Below are 18,597 nucleotides of genomic sequence, written 5' to 3' on the forward strand. Positions count from 1 at the left end.
TATATCACAGAATCTTTTTGCTATCAGATGCGGGATGCATATTCTTGTTTTGCTTAGACGTGCATGTATATTACAGCAAGATTTGGCGTATACATTTGTTTGACACAATAATATGTCATCTTTGCTGAGTGGTGCGAAGAACACCGCAGTAGAACACAGTCCATTTCGAATGTTGTTATGAGTGATGATTACGATGATTGGTGCAGGCGGCTGATCAGACGTGTGTGACGGTTGTTTCAGCGCTGCTTACGCTATTGCTTCTCTTAATCGTTACTTGACGGTATGCCTGTCTTATGTTGGTTTGCTTCAGCCCTGACCATAACTTTTACATAAACCCAACCAGAACAGACAGCAGTAATTGCATGAAAACAGCGTAAGAATGAGCAGAAATCATCGTAGACGTAGGATGTTTACGTATATAATGAAATCGTTATAATCTGCTTCGTTATCTAGGTCCAAATATCCGTACGCCGGCCAACCATCACCTAATCATTACTAATGTCGTGGTTAGTACTGTTGGCATTGTTACTATCGTATTTCGGGTAGAAAGAACGATATAGAGAGCTAGCAGGAAACAAGGAAACTAAGCTTGCTGACCACAGCGATTTTTGAAAGGAATGGCAGTTGCAGCGTTCTCACAACGGGACACGCTACATAAAAGACACCGACGATGATTACCAACACGGCGGCCGCTATTACTACAGCACCAACATATGTACCTACCTTGACTATACTATTATTATTGATAGTAGCGGAAAATGGGGAGCACTATGGAAAGAGAATGCTCCGTTAACCAAAACAAAAACGGGGATAACGACAACCAAGAGTTTATTATAGTAAAAAGGAAAAGCAATACCGCTATCTGCAAAAGTAAAATGAATTAGTATAAAAGAAAGCGAAATCTAGTTTAGTAAATGTGTTGCTACTTCTGCCTTGAACTATAACAGTATTCCGTTAGTTATAACCCACCTGGCAGTTCATATAGCTAAACCTGTACATGGAGAAATATCCTCACCAAAGTCTCATAAACAAATGAATCAGCTCATTTTTCACTTTTTGGAACATGATGTTTAACATGTATAAACAAGATGTGAGAAAATAAGAATTACTCGAACGGTGAGGCACTGCTGAACTTTAGTCAAAACACAATATTTGTACAATCTTAACAGCATTGATACTAACGTTTCTGTTAATACACTTGCTTAAAATATACCTGACATATGGACCCATGTGAGTATTAAATAATCATAGGAAAATGCTATCATCTCATCTACTAACGAAGCAGACGTATGGATGAATGGGATTAAAAACACGAGCTGGTGCCCAGCCTGAGCACTAGTAAACAGTCAATGTCATGCTTGTAACAATGTAATGGCACAAATCTATAAGTCGCCTTACGGCTGGTGCGTAGTTAGAAAAGAGGTCAGTTCTGTGCTCTATGTGTGCAAAGGTTTGTTGATTCTATTGATCGTGATTTCTGTTGCACTATATTACTGAAACTTTGTCTAAAAAGATGCTACAAAAGTACAATTTTATTTTACACGGCGGAATATTAAATGGTGTTATTTCCAACAATGGGAGCTACATTGTCTTCAATCCATAAATGCAATGTCCGATCTCTTCGATAGTCGCATGTATAAGAAAACAGCAGTACTTTGAATAAGTTATCGAAATCTATGTAAGTCATGCACAAACAACCCGCCTAATTGCGGTTGTTCTTGTTAAACGCCTAAATAACGGTTTTCATGGAGAGTGTTACATAATATCCGTAAGACGAATAACATCCACTCACCTTCTTAAAAACATGCAATAATATCGCCTATTTGTATTGACATGTCAGAATGTAGATGATAATATACTACAATATTTGGCTAATAAAGCATTATTGAATTTTTATTTACACATTTTAATTATATTTAGGTATCAACATTTTTATGAAATGAAGCACTATAAAGTTGTGGACATAGTTGAAGCACGTTCATTTACAGCGTAGCCGACTTGCAATGGTGCATTTTGGTGCTGGCCGATTTTTGATGCAAATGGGTTTTTCTAGACTTATAAAGGGATAACGCTACTCCTGTTTTAGATACAAGGATTGAAGGAGCAAATTATTTAGAGTGATCTAGCGCTAAATTTAAGGAATGATGGATTTTTAAAAGGCTTTCTTAAACACTTTGAAGGGGAACAATTTTTCCTTAACACTATTATCTACTGTTACCATGATGAGAATAAAGGACGTCCGATCTCCAAGACGACCGGTAGTATTAAAACAAAAGTTAAAAGCGATATTCAATGATTAACTAACTCTGCACAATCTATGAGGCTGTAGTACTCCTTTTATGAGCAAGCTGAAAACGAAGTCGTACGTTATCGGCCGCTGTCCTAAATCTGATATGAGGCTTATCAACCATGCTTCATAAAATCCAAGCTTCCTAATGCGAGTTTTTTACGATTCATAACTAATAAATCTCGCTCAAACTTGAAAGAAGCATCATATGTTTATAGTATACAGACACGTTGCCTATTTTTGGCTTATATTAAGTGTCATATTATAGCTAGATAACTATAGCCATGGCGTTTTCACCCAGTGACTAAACTGCAAACTTGTGCACTTCTATCAAATATAAAATTGTGTTAAAAAATCTGAATATATGCTGGCTATCCATTAATATCCATTAATAGCATATAATTAAATTAACAAAACGTGATATCGTTCAAGATCATTTTTGACTGATGGGGCATTGAAGTAACAGGAAAATATGTTGTCTTATTTTTGCTGATATTTTTACTGCCTTCGTTTTATGCAGTGCCGTACTTGATTCTGAATATATAGAGAAACTTTATTTATATCATAATCATAGGAATCGATTTAGTGGATGCAAGTAGCACCATATAGTTTTTTGTCAACGAATCGTCTATCGTTTCACTTAATAACTACAAGTTTCAGCCAGACCGGGTCACCTATTCTGTTTTAGTTATACGGACCACAGGGTAAAATCAGAGACAATTTTATCACAACGCCAAAGCATGGAACAAAGTTGATACCACATAGAAGCATATTGTTTGTTTCAACAACTGGTTTTGTGTCTGGTAACCATTCTGTCAATCGCCAACTGAAGATCTGTGGCTGGAACTAATATACACTTGAAGCATAGCGTTCCCGGGCAAACCTTTAACTAGAACGGCAATCGGACTGGCTGAGCTCTAGTAAAAAAGTGCAGCCGCATGCTGATTTGCTTATGACTTTATTATATTTCCCACATACTGCCATACTACAATGACAGATAGGCTGAGACAAGATGAAAGAACGAGAGGGAGAGGTAGTGTTTTTATGACGAAACATTTTGCTTGAAACAGAAGGGCCATTATGCTTCTATGGAGAACAGCTCTCATTGTTTCATAAGATGAACGTTATAGGTATATGTATGTGTCATATGCTAGGAAAATACCAGGAATCAAGGTGAGAAAATGCTAAAAATTGGAAATAGACAAGAGTACTTGAACTACGAATGCCTTTCGATTGACTGTTGCTACGCATCTAAAAATTTAGAGGCGGTAAAATGGCCGTATCCCATGGAATGGAAGGTATTACGATGTTCGATCCAGGAAAGATACTTGAAAAGACCTTACCCGATCGATGGGTCACGCCGTTCACCAACATCACATAATCGCACCGCAATCGGTACTCGGAAATAAATATCTTGGATGATCAAACAATAATAAATCCGTAAGTATTTTTGCTATCAGCTACTGTAACACAGTACACGTATCCATATAATATACGTCATTATTATTGATAATTTAACAAAAACTGCTGGGTTCAAATACATCTTGCTAGCGACTAACACAGACAGTAGCTGCAGTCCTGCGTCTGTCTCCATATTGTATGACTTATTGTATGACATCTACTATCGCTATGGCAATAAAATAGTGTTTTAAAGGGAATCATGACGAGGCTGAGTAGAATCGAAAACATTTGTGTGATTGATGAAATGGACATTGACAACCATGACTGTAAACAACTATCTATACATATAATTCCTCCAAGCATAAAATATATGTTCATAAATGAAGAAACAAGGAATGTATTTAATCAAAATTCCGTCATGTCTCGGCAAGAACGAAAACCGCAACTTTAAGACTAATCAATAATAGTGATCTTGGTGTCAAAAAGGATTTACAGTTATTTTTCCCTTGCCTCACAACGACAAAGAAAGTAACACAGCTTTTCGTTTAAAAGCCTGCTTTGACCTATTGGTAAACAGAAAGAGTTAATCTAATGGCAATAATCTGCGTAGAATCATCTCATTTTCCTTACTTGCATATTTATTTGTGTCGTTTGCAGTTCTTCGATTTGGCGCCCTGTAGCTAGCCAAAAAAGCAATGCCCGTAATAGAAAGAGAAATCAACACAAAATTTTCAGTTGTTCGAAAAAACAAATTGTAGATAAGAAATCAAAGCTAATGTCCAAATTGTGCCAGAGTAAGACACGTATAATTATGAGATGCTACTAACTAGAAACCTTCCTTCGGGTGCTTTAAGAATTATACCTGCTATTTAAAATTTTGAAATGTCAAATACGTACGAATTAAATGAGAATGATAAAATGTTTCTAGAAAATTTCTATCACCGGTGTATTTATCTGGGGAGTTATTAGTCAATACGGCACTTAGACACTGTATCCCACCAAACGGTTTTAAAATAAAAAAAAGTTGGTTAAAAGATTGACATCCTTACTTTTATATGGATTGTACATGTCTCACATCGCGTATATTTGATAGGTTTTGTAATTAAAGGCGTGATTAACCGTTTTGTGACACAATAAAGAAGAGAATTCAACATTAAAAGAAAGCGCATAATCCAGCTTCGTCCTCCTATATTTAATAGTCATTTCGTCTCTATTTTGTATGCTTCAATATTGGAAAGTCCCACTACTTGTAAAATTACAAGAGACGACTGGCTTGAAATGTCATAGATTATACAATCACATGGAATGATCATCATCGAGCGATAATCATCACATCTTACAAATGTATGCTGCATGCATAATAATAACCACATTTGTCAAATTAGGATCTAGTTGTACACCTAAATGGCTAAGGTCGAATGGTAATTCATCTGGTCATATCTTAATTACTTGTTTGGCGTACGCGGATATTATGCTTGTGCTGGAAGCCCAAGCCGCGGAAGCAGAGGAAAACGGATGAACAGGTTAGGGCTCAACCAATTAATGCGCGCCTACTAACACCGCCGTCAGCCTATCTGTCTATTTAGCTACCAAACTGTCTATTTCAATGAAATTGCCAATGGAATGTTTGATTGGTGTCATAGACCAGTCGATTGTCATGTATGGATATGTAGATAGTTCTATTTTTGTGAATATATTATGTATGCACAGACCTATGCTCACGTGTATATATATGTGTCTGTGTGTGTAATGAACGTGAATGAAAGTGTTTGTGTGTCTGATCTTTTATTGTTACGCGGCGCATGTATAGGACTGGATCGTTGTTAATATTTATGTAACACGATTTAGTTTAATTATAATTATTATGCCTTGTGCGCCCTGTGTGGAGTTCATATAGGTCGTGGGACAAAGGTCAGCAAAGCGTTAGCAACGGACGTTAGCCTGTGCCATTGCTTCACGCGCTCGCCCACATATCGTCTCATTGGAAGGCGCGATATTATTATCCTTCAAAGGAAACCCGATGCTTTTTCGGCCATAGACAACAAAGCCCGGTTGTCATGGTACCGCTTCTTCTACAGCTGTTTATATATATATATATATATATATATATATATATATATATTACTACGGCAGAATGGATTTTGTGTTGAATTGTAGGTAACGTGTCAAAACAACACAAAAATAATGTAAAAGGTATTACACATGTATGTGCTTGGTTGGATCAGTGAACATATAAGGTGCTATCTAATGTATTTGCTGCTGAGTACAGCAAATACTGTTGTATTCATATGATGGGTGCTACACCTGACGCTGATGCGTTAATCTGCATAAAAAAGTTGCTGCTTCTTTCTTGTTGTGTGTATGCGGGTATGTGCTGGTGTCTATTTCAGCTGTATTATCAGGGGTCAGTATGTTGTCGAAGATGAGCAGGCGGTTGCCCGCCTAAAGAAGGAGGGCGGCTGGGGACAGGAATACTTGCCAGGTTTGTCTGTCGATTCCCGTTGACCAAGAGTAGTACAGGACGGCTTTAGCTTTACTTTCGTATATCGCTCGGTTCTTCGTAACGGTTGCAGGCGCTTTTGCTGCTGCAGCAAACAAGATGCTCTGATTATGCACAGCTGCAGCTTACCCGCTTTGATTGACCATGAACAAATGTGCTATGTGAGCAAGCGATGAGTTGGTGCGGCGGCAACGCTCGGTCAATTTAGCCAGCAGCTTCTTCCACTCGTCGTTGTCGTCGTTCTTAGATGGACGGGGTCAGAGTGTAGAATATCATCATCATCGGAATTAACGTTACGGCCGTCATGACCATCATTATTGTAATCACAGTGTCGTCAGCAACTCCGTAAGAACAGTTGCAGTAGCAGCAGCAGTATGGTGGTCGTGATGATGATAGGAACATCCGGCGGATTATATTTAGATTCGGGCCGGTTTAGAAGAACCACGACAAGCAAGCACTGGATTTTACAAGGGTTCGCGTGAACACTGTACTGACCGTCCTTTTTCTTTAGGATAGTCCACTAGACTGGTTATAAGGCGCACATGCCATGCTATTGCTGTGACTGCGGGGAGAGAGCTTTTGCGAGGAAGGAGTAGCACAATAAAAGAATCTGACCACTGGGCTTTCATTACATTTGCTTCTTCGGACTTTACGAAAAAGAACATTATCTGAAAGGCTGGATTGACAGAGTACGAAGTGTCAGCACGAACTAGGTGGTCTAGCCTAAACGCTGCATTATAAATCGACTAATTGGATAGGTTAGTGGAAACCTGTGAATCGAACTTGGCAAAGACAGGAACAGTCTCAGTATGAGGTCGTTTCAAGCGGTGCCTCTCTTAGTATGTGTCAGTGTAGCGCTTGTAGTGCCTGTGGTCCGTGGCGACAAACATGAAATTATTAAAAAGATTGTGCTTAAAAAGCTATTCAAGGTACTCAAGAAGACTCCACCCATAATTCCACTGGTGATTCCTCTCCCAATTATAAAACACGCCCCGAAAAAGGAGGTGTGGAAGGTTCATGAAATTGATCACGGATGGGAAGACGGCCATGGCGCTAGCAACGTAGATGGAGGTTGGGACCTCAGCAATGGTGGCAGTCATGGAGGCGAAAAGTGGAAGGTCACTGAAATCGGCAGCGGGGGTTGGGACTTTGGTGGCGGTGGCGGGTGGGATTTCGGTGGCGGGGGAGGTCACGGAGGTGGTAAAAAGTTTGCTGTGACTGAGATCGGCGAAGATGGCGGTGGTGGACACGGTGGCGAAGGTGGTGGCTGGGATTTAGGAAATGGCGATGGTCACAGTAGAGGGGACGGCGAAAAATTCGCGATAACTGAAATAAGAGGTGGCGGCGGTGGTGGATGGGATTTTAGCGGCGGCGGCGGTGGCGGTCATGGAGGTGACTGGGATTTGAACGGCACAGGCGGCCACGGTGGAAGTGAGAAGTTTTCAATCACGCAAGTCAACGGCAGAGGAGGCGGTGGCCACGGCAGCAATAGTGGCTGGGACTTCGGCGGCGGTCACGCAAATGGTGGTGGATGGTAGTTAGTTTGTAAGCTAGTTAGTACTTAGCTAACCTAGCCTAACCTGCTCTACTCTGTTCGTTTTCATCGTATTTATGCTGCTAACTCTATGTATACATGTCGCCATCTGTGACTATTCATCTGTTCTTCAATGTGTGTCTGTCCATACTAAAGTCGTACGATTTAACACGAAATCGGTTAAGCGATTTGTTATTGATTAACCAAATATTTTACTTTATTTTTTTATCATACACACTCTAACTTGTATTATACTTTAATCATGTTTGCATGTACTTTCGTCATAGATAGAATATAGAAGAGGAAAAAATAGAAGTAGTCAAGCCATTATCATGGTTATCCTCCCGCTGAAAGTAACTAACAGCCATTTATATTCATAGACTTTTCTTTTTAATATTGTCTTTGCTGCTATAACTGTTATGTAATCATAATCCATAAGCATCATTTAAATTAATTATCATTATTTTATTGGCGCGTTCTTCTTCTGTACTTAATACACACCAGTCACATTGGAGGTAAAAAAGGACAAAGATATTGTCTCTGTTCTGCTTTTGGTTTCCTAGCAAACATTTTTCTTAAATTGTGTGAATGTGTTTTATTGTATGTGCTTACGATATCGTATATGCTGAAATTTTGTGCACTATGAATTATGTGTGTATAGTTTTTCACTAGTTGTTGATGTTTTGTGTAACCATTACCCATATGAAGATCGTAATATTGACTGATTGTCGTATTTTGGTGCTGTGTCTGTTCATCTGTCAGGATGCTTCGTTATATTATGTTTCCTCGTATTGCCCGACCTCTTGGCAATGACATCCGCTCGTATTGGTTTTTTATTGAGTGTGTATGCCACATATGTCAAGATGCTACCAATAGAATAGTGTAGCCCCGTGTTCCTACATAATGTAAATAATCTTGTAAATACCTAAGTAGGTCTTACCTTATTTTGTTGGTGGTGGTGTCTGTATTGTTAAGGCTTTTGACATTCTGAAAAGGTGATATCATACGTGTTCAGTGTCGTTTTTTTTAATATTGTCATGTGAATATCCTAGTAAAAGACCCGCGGGTGCGAGCCGGTCGCTCATTAAATGGATAGATGTTTGTCAGCGTATTTATGTTTGTGTGTATGTATTCAACCGTAGCAGCGCATGTGTGTGATATGATGTATGCATGTGTTGCTATGTCATAACAGATACAGCAATTAGTAGTGGCGAAATGTCACTCAAAACAAAAGAGAAGAATACAGATGTACTCAAGTTAAAAATAGCTACAACGCCGTGCCATCATCTGATGTACGTGCCTTGCTCATGTACGTTGTCCCACTAATTAATGTATTTCATTGTGCTTCAGTTTATCAGCGACTAATGTCAAATAAAATATACCGAAGCTGCCATGCTATATAGAAAAAATACAACGATTTGCAGTAGTCATTTATTTTGTATTGCTTTATTAATCTATATTTCTACGTAATGCAATGATGCATATATATACGCGTCTCGAAACTAAGAGAAACAAAGTCGTCTATGTGGTTGCAGGAGATGACAAAGTAAACTGACGCTAACAACCGACGCGTGCCTTAAACTTCGTGGGAAAGTCGCGAAGTTGTTAGGCAGGGCGCCATGCTTACTAGCTAAAAATCCTGGATTCGCTCCCCTGCTAGAGCTCAGTTAGTTTTGAAATTATTTAAGCCCTTGAAGTTACTTCGGGATGCAGTTGTGTATGTCGTCACACTTTTTATTCGAAATATGCCAATAAATTAAATTCGCTTTACTTCGCCACATAAAACGCTTTCAATTACTAAAGGAATCTCAGCCCCGTGCAAACAAACCATAAAGAAAATTTAAGGAGCATATGTAACTGGTTGTATCTCCATGTGTGCTCATGTAAGACCAATTCAAAACTACACGAACTAGTGAAATTTTTGTTTCTTTGTGTCTAAGTTCTATAAATCAGGTGTTCCTGTACATCCTATACACCCGAGTTACAAAACATAAATCGAGTCAAAATGGCCTATAGAATTCTATATGCTTCCGCCACCTAAAAAGAGGTGTAGAACCGTATGCTCACAATATAATGAATAATGTATGTTTGTAACTGATTGTTGCAGAGTAGTAAACAAAAATAATTTTTGCCCGAAACCCGATCTATAGAGCTGATGATTTTTCTTTGCTTCTGGACAGACACAACGCATGGGGCTAAAGTAGGTTCATAGTTTAGGCAGAAGCAAGTAGCATAATAGTGTTGCATATAAAAACAATTGATATGCGGATAATGAGTAACAGGAAGTGACTGTTATCTTGTATACAATAATGGCTTGCTCACACTGGTTGTTAACGGTCGTAACGGTATATATGGTCATACATTATTGATAAGCGGTACATATTTTCTTCTCATTTTCAGGCAGTTACATTATTCACTTATTTATGATTTCATTGAACACAGTTTAGGATATACTTCAGTATATACAGATTACCGTTGAAACCCTTTACCGTTAATATATTCCAATAAATTTTACGTTATTCCCTCGCGCTTCTTCTGCAAAATGGTTTTAAAAATTTTATGGATCTGAATTAATATGAAGTATAAATATATTGAGCTTTACATACTACTATAACAATTAATCGCGTTTTTTCGAACGTATCTATAGCTTAGTTAGTAAGACGCGAAAGTCACACAGAAATTTGCGTTCTTTGCTCATTACGTTGCCAAAACGGTTGCCACTTTCTAGCCCAAATGTCCATTCAATTATTAATTGTTCCATTTAATATCTTAATGCATTGTCTCCTTTAAATAAAATAATACTGTTGTATTAGCTATAATTGTCTTTAATGCTATCGTTATAGTAACGCCGTCGAAGTATGAAAACCTATTTTTGTTGTAATGATCGTATGTCTCATTTATGTCTAAAGACAATGGTATGGTGACACAGCTGGTAGTGGAAGCCTAAATTGATGTCCGCACCCGCAACAATGGTGGCTTATTATGTAGTAGGATTGTTGGCCAAACAGAATATTTATTACCATTTCTTTTAAACTCCCTTGTAACGTAATTCACAGCTATATTTGCACTGTTACGGCTAAGTGGACTTTAGGGTAGACAACGTCACCGACAGATTTCCACTCACGCGGAAACGCAAGCAGTTATGATGGCCATGTTTGCAGGCTTAATAATCAACCATTTTTGACATCCCGTAAGTAAATGAATAAATAATATAAAATGAGATGAATTTACTGCTTTGTAAATCTGCAGGAAACTACAAATTGTACACTGTGATTTGAAATAATGTATAGAGACACTTGCGGTTGTTATGGAGAACCAATTAGCTAATGAACGCAGTGAAGGGAATATTAGGCAAACGGAACTACGAGTACTGTAACAACGAAAACAACATGTAGAAAATGAATGATTTATCGTTACGTATGGCCCATGAGCGGCCAGTTGTTTTAAAGTGTTGTACAAAATATTATTGTCAACAAATAGATATAAATTCAAGTTCACAAACAAGGAAGTAGTAGTTGAGTGAAGGTTTTGACACCGCTCAATGGTAGTCACCTTTGATGACTTGTGTACCTACTACTGTTTCTGTTGTCTGGTGCTCGTGCTCTGACCATCCTTGACATGTTTTTGCAATTTCACCCTTGCCAATCGGTCGCTTCTCGGCCACTGCAGCTCAATGCAGTCGATCGTACAACTTTGACGTTTTCGACCGGATAGCAACAGCTTATCGTCTGTACCTTTTTTTCATTATGTAACTTCCGTGCTGCTAAAGATAGCCTATGACCCTGGACATGGTAATGTCTACTTCTCCGGCAGCATGGATTGGTTGTCTATACATATAACGAGTGCGGCCTCTCGGAAGCTAACCACGGAACGTCACACATAGCCCAAATGCAGAGGTCGAACATAATACGACTGCCTGGCGAATCATCTTTATAATGGGTGCCTTTATCCTATTGTTGATCATTCCGCTATTCTAAAGAGTCTCGATTATCACTAGCATGCCGAGCTACCCTCATCAGGATACCAGGACTTACATGCGAAAGATACGTATGTAGGAATGGGAGAATAACTATAATACGCATGAATGAAAGCGTTTCGTTATAACATGGTCCATTGTCCTTTATTGGTCTGTTCTGTTGAAAGATTTTGTCTAGAAGGTTGACACATCACCGTAGAAACATTTCTTTGGTAGTCGCAACAAGCGTCGGCATTACAATGCATACATACAGGCCTTCAGCCACTGACTAAAGGTATTTTCTAATTTTAGTACAGGTCTCCTCACTATTCGTCTGTTTAATTTAAAACTATGATATTTAACCATTAGAGGAGAATTATGACTTTTCAGATTTTAGACATTAGACTTTTTTTTTTGCTAGAATGTAGTAATGCTTAATTTGACTACCCGGCTGGAACTTTTTACGGTTGGTGTGATGCTGTAGTAACAGCGTAGCAGCTGATATTGAAGACACATGAATTTAGGGTGGGGTGCAAAACTCTAGGACGCTATGAGGAACGTTAAGAGCAAACATACGTTTGCTCTTAGCGCTTTTCATAAGGTTTTTGGGTGGTTCTAAGTTACTAGTTGCATTTCAACAAAGCCGTAGCACAAAAATGGCATAGGTCGTGCTTGGTGCACTTTCATAGCAATGTGTTTTCAACTCTGGAAGAAAAGAGAAATCGGGAGAAGTATTCACGTCTATAAAGCCTTTGACCGCTAAGACCAGGCTCAATGAAGTGTATCTAAAAGCAAGATGTCGCGCAGTTTTTAAGTTTGAGACAAATAGAAAAAAACAAACCTTTTTAATCTAATAAACTTCGAAACTAATTGCAAATCTTCCATTTATGGGTCACTCAGCTTCATCAATTCATACAAAATGATCTCGTACTCAAGGTCCTAATGTCCTTATTGCTGATCCGAACAGTCGTGATTGATGGATATTAGGTCTCAGGTATGTGAACATTTAAACTCTTCGAAATCAATTTTAGGCGTAAAAACAAATTTTTCAGCAGAGCTAAGCAGTTAAGATGCTGTTACGAGTCGTTTACGTAAATCGTGACTGCTGCTGGTGGAATCAAGGAGTATGTCTTGTGGTCAGAGTATCCAATGCGGCATTCAAGAAGGTGTTCATGGGTATACGACCAGTGATCCTCGTAGGGGACGGCTAAGAACGTTACGCTGCGCTAAAATAAGCTAAAGCCTTGCTTTCGATTGTAATTAAGGTGACGACTATCTTTGCGTAGAAGATTTGCACTGAAAACATTGAAACGCCTTAGACTTCTGTTACGCTAGCCATTATTTAGAGCCCCGATACTATGCCAATACAAATATAGGAGTAACCCTTATTGTAATATATTGAAACGTTTCCCTTGTCAACGGCTCGCATTGTTGATGAAACATGTCAAGCATATTTTATATTTTCTAGTATATATGAACAGGGTAAGCTATCTAAGCTAAGTCAAATATTCGCGGATCGTTTTCTGTAACCGACATGCGCTCATTTGTTGCTTTTGGTAGTACAAACCCATCACAGTAAAAGACAGTCGTATACCATCGTATACCGTATCTGTTTGCGCTGAAGTAATACCCACCGTAAATATTTGTCACCGAAATCGACAGTCTACGTTACTGCCAGTATTCATGCACCTTTTAAAAAATCCGAAGAAGATGTTAATGATGCAATCCTAAGTAGGGTTTAGACACAAAAGTATCGAAAATAAATAATGACTCGAAAAAAAAATTATATGCCTGAATTTTTGATGCAATAGCCAAAAAGAAGTAAGAAGATTTAGAACAAAGAAGATTAATTACCAATTGAGTCGTAGCCTTTTTACGTGGAGTTAGAGCTTGCTGGTCGTTTTGCGCCTTTGTATTTTTGGTGCTTTTAATTTGCTACCAGCCTAAAACTTAACTTTGCTGGTGTTTTTCGTATGTAGCGTATATGAATAATTCTTGAACAAACTTACACCTATCCATATTGCTTGATGTACAGTTATTCTCAAAAAGAAATTATTGGCAGAATAAAAAAATACTCTGTAATATTCTGAGTAATTTAAAGATGAAGTCAAGGCAAATGATAGTTGTGTTGAATAAATACAACCGTTAGAAATGGCACTTCTAATATATGCAAACAATTTTGCTGCAATATTTTCTTTTATTCACACGCTCTATTGGAAACAACTCATAAAAATTCCCAATTTATATGCTCTACGTTTTTCTTTTTGAGCTGAGTTTTGGGCCATAGATGATGCAATTAAACCCAAAAATTGCAACAATATTTTTTTACTCGTTCATATTTTTGTTCACAATTATTTTGTGTTTTACGCCACTGAGCCTTTGTCTACTTAGAAATTCAACTTGTTGTACTTTTCGAACATCTGCAGCAATGCGTTGGTTACCTAAACAGGTATCAATCAAATACTGCGCATTAAAGAAGTCTAAAGACACTCTTTCTAATTACTTTTGCGCCGTTAACAGATAGAAAAAGTTTTGAGGGCAGATGAATATTTTGTTATCTTTTTGTTGTTTTTTCCCAAGCAATATTACTTTCAAAAATAGTTTTTGATAATTCTCGAAACCGCGCTACTTTTTTTTATTATGACTAGCTGGGTTGCTTATTATTGCTTCTTATTATTATTATATTGTGATATGAAGATGGAGGACATCAATTTGGGCAGTTGCTTGTCAATAATACTTTCGCAAAAAAACTGCTGTGAACTTTCAAAACTTACTCAACGAAAGAATTAATCGCTGTTTATTAAGCTTGGATTGATTTTTGCACAAGGAGTTCCTTTTAATCTTATAACATATTATTTTTAGTAACTCATCTACCTAACGAGTTCATCAAGACTCGAAGAAGTTAACTTGCCGTTTAGGATTTCTTCTTCCGGCTTGCGCTTTTAGTTTTCGGTGTCGTTATAAGCACGCAGACCTATATATCTTGGTGTGGCTCTTAATTTTTTGTGTGAAAGGTTAAGCATAGTTGCCTACGAAAAGAGATTAACTTGATATATTAGATCATTGCATGCGTTTTGATATTTATTATATATGTATATAGTTGCATCTAATACCTTGATGAGGCAAAATTGGTCTCATCGAGCTTCTGTTGGACAAAGTCACGCCCTGTTCGTTATATCTTAAACACTACTATGTGGCTAAACGACTGCTTAATGAATGTCAGCTTAGTAATGACGGTGAACCAATGGGAGTAATACCTTCACTTTTTAAAAATACGTCTAAACGACTGTCAGAAAAATGTTATGTCGGCTAGAAACTAATTAAACTTTCCTAACTCTTTCCTTTATTTATCCATTTAATTTGGAGCCTAAAACATTGCTCTTCTGGATTATTTTGAGTGTGCTGCACTGTTGCTATTTTAACTGGATTCTTCGGCAGTGTCCTATTGCATCAAAAAAGAGCACTGAAAAACTGTATTCTTTACGTAACAGTGCAACTAAGACAAGATTATTGTGTGCGTTACTAAAAATGAATAAGCAACATCTAATAGCATTTTTTAAAATACGCTTCAGTGCTTCAGAGATGGAGATATCGATTTGAATTACAAAGTAGGTTCCGAAAGGCCTTAAGAAACAGAAGACGCTGAACTATAGTAGGCTCATGTTGCAAATTTTACACAATCACCTCAAGAGCTTTCTCTCCCGGCTCACACAGCTCGTTGTATCGTTCTAAAACGTCTTAAAGGCAGGAAGGCGGGTTCTATGTGAACCTTGCGAAAGGCCATACCCACCTGCCGAAACATGTGCATACATGTGCTTGCACTGCAAAAAAGGACTCATTTTTTATCGTGAATTTTAGGGCCAGTACTGTGAATTACCAATAGATACTTCACAGCAATCTTCAGAGAGAGCAAGAGAGATTAAATCCTAAGCAGCCCTTCACTTAAGCTCCTGTGATAATGCAGTGGTAACATGTTTGCCAACTAAACGCAGGTATACATGGGACGGTCTAGCTTTATTTCTAGCCTCGAAGGCACATTTTGCTTGAGTACTGGGGGTCAGCCGTCTGAAGCAATACCTAATGTAAAAGTCGAACTATTTATTTAAGCCTCCACACAGACATCTTATGTGGAGCACTTGGTCAGATATGAAAGGGCTTTCTACATTAAGTTTCACACACGGAGAAAAGCAGAGCGTACTTGATTAATTTCGTCAAACTCAACTAAAAACATTGACAAAAAAAGGATCTTCGACGAACAAAGAACGGAACAATGCACTAAGGCTGAAACCCGCTGTAATATACAGTTTGAACCAGGAAACCAATACATAAAAAAATGTACGCACACAATATCTATCAATAATTAATGTGGATCTAACTGTACATATATGTCCTATAAACCACACATTTTGCTTATATCTTATTTATAAATCAACATTGTACAGTACTGACAAGAGTTTTGACGTTGAAGAGGTACGAAACTATATGGCATGAAAACCATCTAATCTATTTTAATAATTCAGTTAGTTAACCTTTAAAAACTGTTACACATACACACACTCATATATATATATATATATATATAATCTACACAGCATTGAAAAGCAACTCACTTAAGGCAATGGATTTTATGTTTACCGTTTCTGCCAGGCAATACATGCCTACCATTACAAATAGAGTGGTCGCAACCCTAATGATGATAATTGATTCACATATTAATGCAATATTTATACTTTTCTTTTTCTTATCATATTGTGTCTTATCACGTTTGTAAAACATTGCCTTTATCTTGGGAAAGCCGATCAGTTGTTTTTTAATAAACGTATGCAATATAAGTTATTGTTGTCGTTTACTTTAGCTTATGGCCAATTAGCCTACCTACGTTTCACTTTTTTATAATTTTGTTCTTAACACGATTACGTTTCGTAAATTCATTGTAAGCGGATAAATATGCATCCATGAAATGTCATTAATGAAATACTTTTTATTTTCCGTACCATTTAGAATCATCTACTTAATTCGGTTTTCGAACATGTACCTAAGCAGTCACGACGGTTATTTACTATTATGCACCAAACTACACACCGGAACAGCTTATGTCGATTATATAAAATTTTGGGACAATGGTAGGGTGGCATTATATTGGTAGCACCTTTGTCTTGCAACGGCTTCAGGTATCTCTTTTAATAGATTATAGAAAACTCAACATCAAGCAACGATGTAATAGTTACAACATAGTTCTCGGTACATAAAAAAATAAACACTATATTTGTTTCGAACGAAAATACAGCTTCATCTTCAATATAGGGCATTACAAAAATTGCTTCTAGTTTTAGAATACTAGTCTTTTGTAGTGATGTTGATACCATAAAAAATAAATTGTTAGCTGCATTTGGTCCAGATCAGTATAAAGTAGGCGTACAAACTGGTAAAGCAATAAAAAAAGTATTACTAGGTTAAAAAAAAAACAACATATGTGAAATTCTTGTAGAATTTCCAGAAAAAATTGAATTAAAAACTTTTTTGTACAACTCGCAAAAAGTGAGTAGATTTGAAAGAAAGTTTGAGGTTTTAGAAACAGTAGTCTTGAATTTAAGTCTGTACACTTAGTACGCATATGGGCGACTTTATCAGCTTACTCGGAAACCCTTTATGGGTTAGTGAATAATACACATCTTCAATATTTTAGTTTACTTACTGTTTAGTGACACTCATGGCGAATATACACGTAGGTGATATGAACCATATGTAATAAACATTTCTTAATGAATGAATGAAATATCAGAATAAAATAGCGTGCTGTGAAATTTCTTAGAGTATACCCAATTAAAGAGCATTTGCATGTGATGGTCAGGATCTCAGCTTTTTAATCTCGTTCAGGCAATCAGGCAGTAATGATATATGGTCAAAACATCTTTTATTCTTTCGATATATATATTAAACCAATATTTTTCCACTTGTTACCAAGATACCAGTAAGTGGCGGGTTTTGTGTGAAAATTATATGACATGTACCTCTACAAAAAGCAAGCTCTTTTGCACATAGAAGAGACCCTGTATTTACCACAGGACTTCAATCTGTTATTTAAATAAAAATGATTTCGAATTTGCCATATATGATTTTCCTGAATAAAAATCAGATTGGTCTAAAACCGCTACAGGCAGAAAGCTTTGGAAATATCTACGCAGAGCTAAGACTTTTATTTTTTATTTAACGCTATCTAGGCGCTCAACTAAGTTAGCTGTATGTTTCATTTTATTATTATTATTCATTATTTGTAGGAAACTTTTTATATTACTTGTTCTTGATAGTTTAAGCGATAGTGATTTATGTTGTTTAGCTGCCTTCTAATATCATAACAAGTAAAGTAATATACAAATAAAAAATAACTGACGCACGATCCGAAGACGAAATTCATCATGTATAGTTCTAAAAAATCTTGAAAAATTTTATGGGTCGGCGATGCGCCTCCTAAACTAACGGAATGACTCCAAATATTGTGTGCAAATAGGCATGCATAATAGCAAATACCCTGAATTAATACTGATGAGCTGAATTATGCTCAGTAAATCGTAATGGTAATTTTGTAAATGCCCTATTACTACAAAACAATGCAACTTTTTAGTGGGACACTTATTGTGCTACTAACAAATGGGCTAGTTGAAAAATTGACCAATTCTTGAATCCTGGCAAATACTTGATTGTGTAGGAAACAAAATAAGTAATCATTTTCTACAGACAAAGGTTGTTTCAACATTTTACTAGCCCAATCGGCGTTTGGATAACATCAATGAGAGACTAAGGTCTTCGCTCTAAACAGATACTTGTACGTTTCTATATGCAATGCGAATCTCTCTAATAATTCAATTATAAACCTGAAAAATCAAACATAATATATTCGAAGTAGTATATTAATGCTCGTT

General features: G+C 37.2%; 2 protein-coding genes across 4 annotated transcripts in view; both read left to right on the plus strand.

Moving 5' to 3' along the window:
- Positions 1–18,597, plus strand: part of LOC111248461 (calcium uptake protein 3, mitochondrial-like) — a 120,545-nt gene that overhangs the window by 20,162 nt on the left and 81,786 nt on the right. The gene's annotated exons all lie outside the window — the stretch shown is intronic.
- On the plus strand, positions 5,839–12,565 carry LOC111248463 (uncharacterized). The gene is made up of 2 exons (XM_022800897.2): positions 5,839–7,712; positions 9,258–12,565. Exons 1-2 carry the CDS (start codon positions 6,998–7,000, stop codon positions 9,275–9,277), a joined length of 735 nt encoding a protein of 244 aa, XP_022656632.1. The 5' UTR covers positions 5,839–6,997; the 3' UTR covers positions 9,278–12,565.

This window comes from Varroa destructor, unplaced genomic scaffold, assembly GCF_002443255.2.
Source record: "Varroa destructor unplaced genomic scaffold, Vdes_3.0 BEIS01000003.1, whole genome shotgun sequence".
Classification (NCBI taxonomy): Eukaryota; Metazoa; Arthropoda; class Arachnida; order Mesostigmata; family Varroidae; genus Varroa; species Varroa destructor.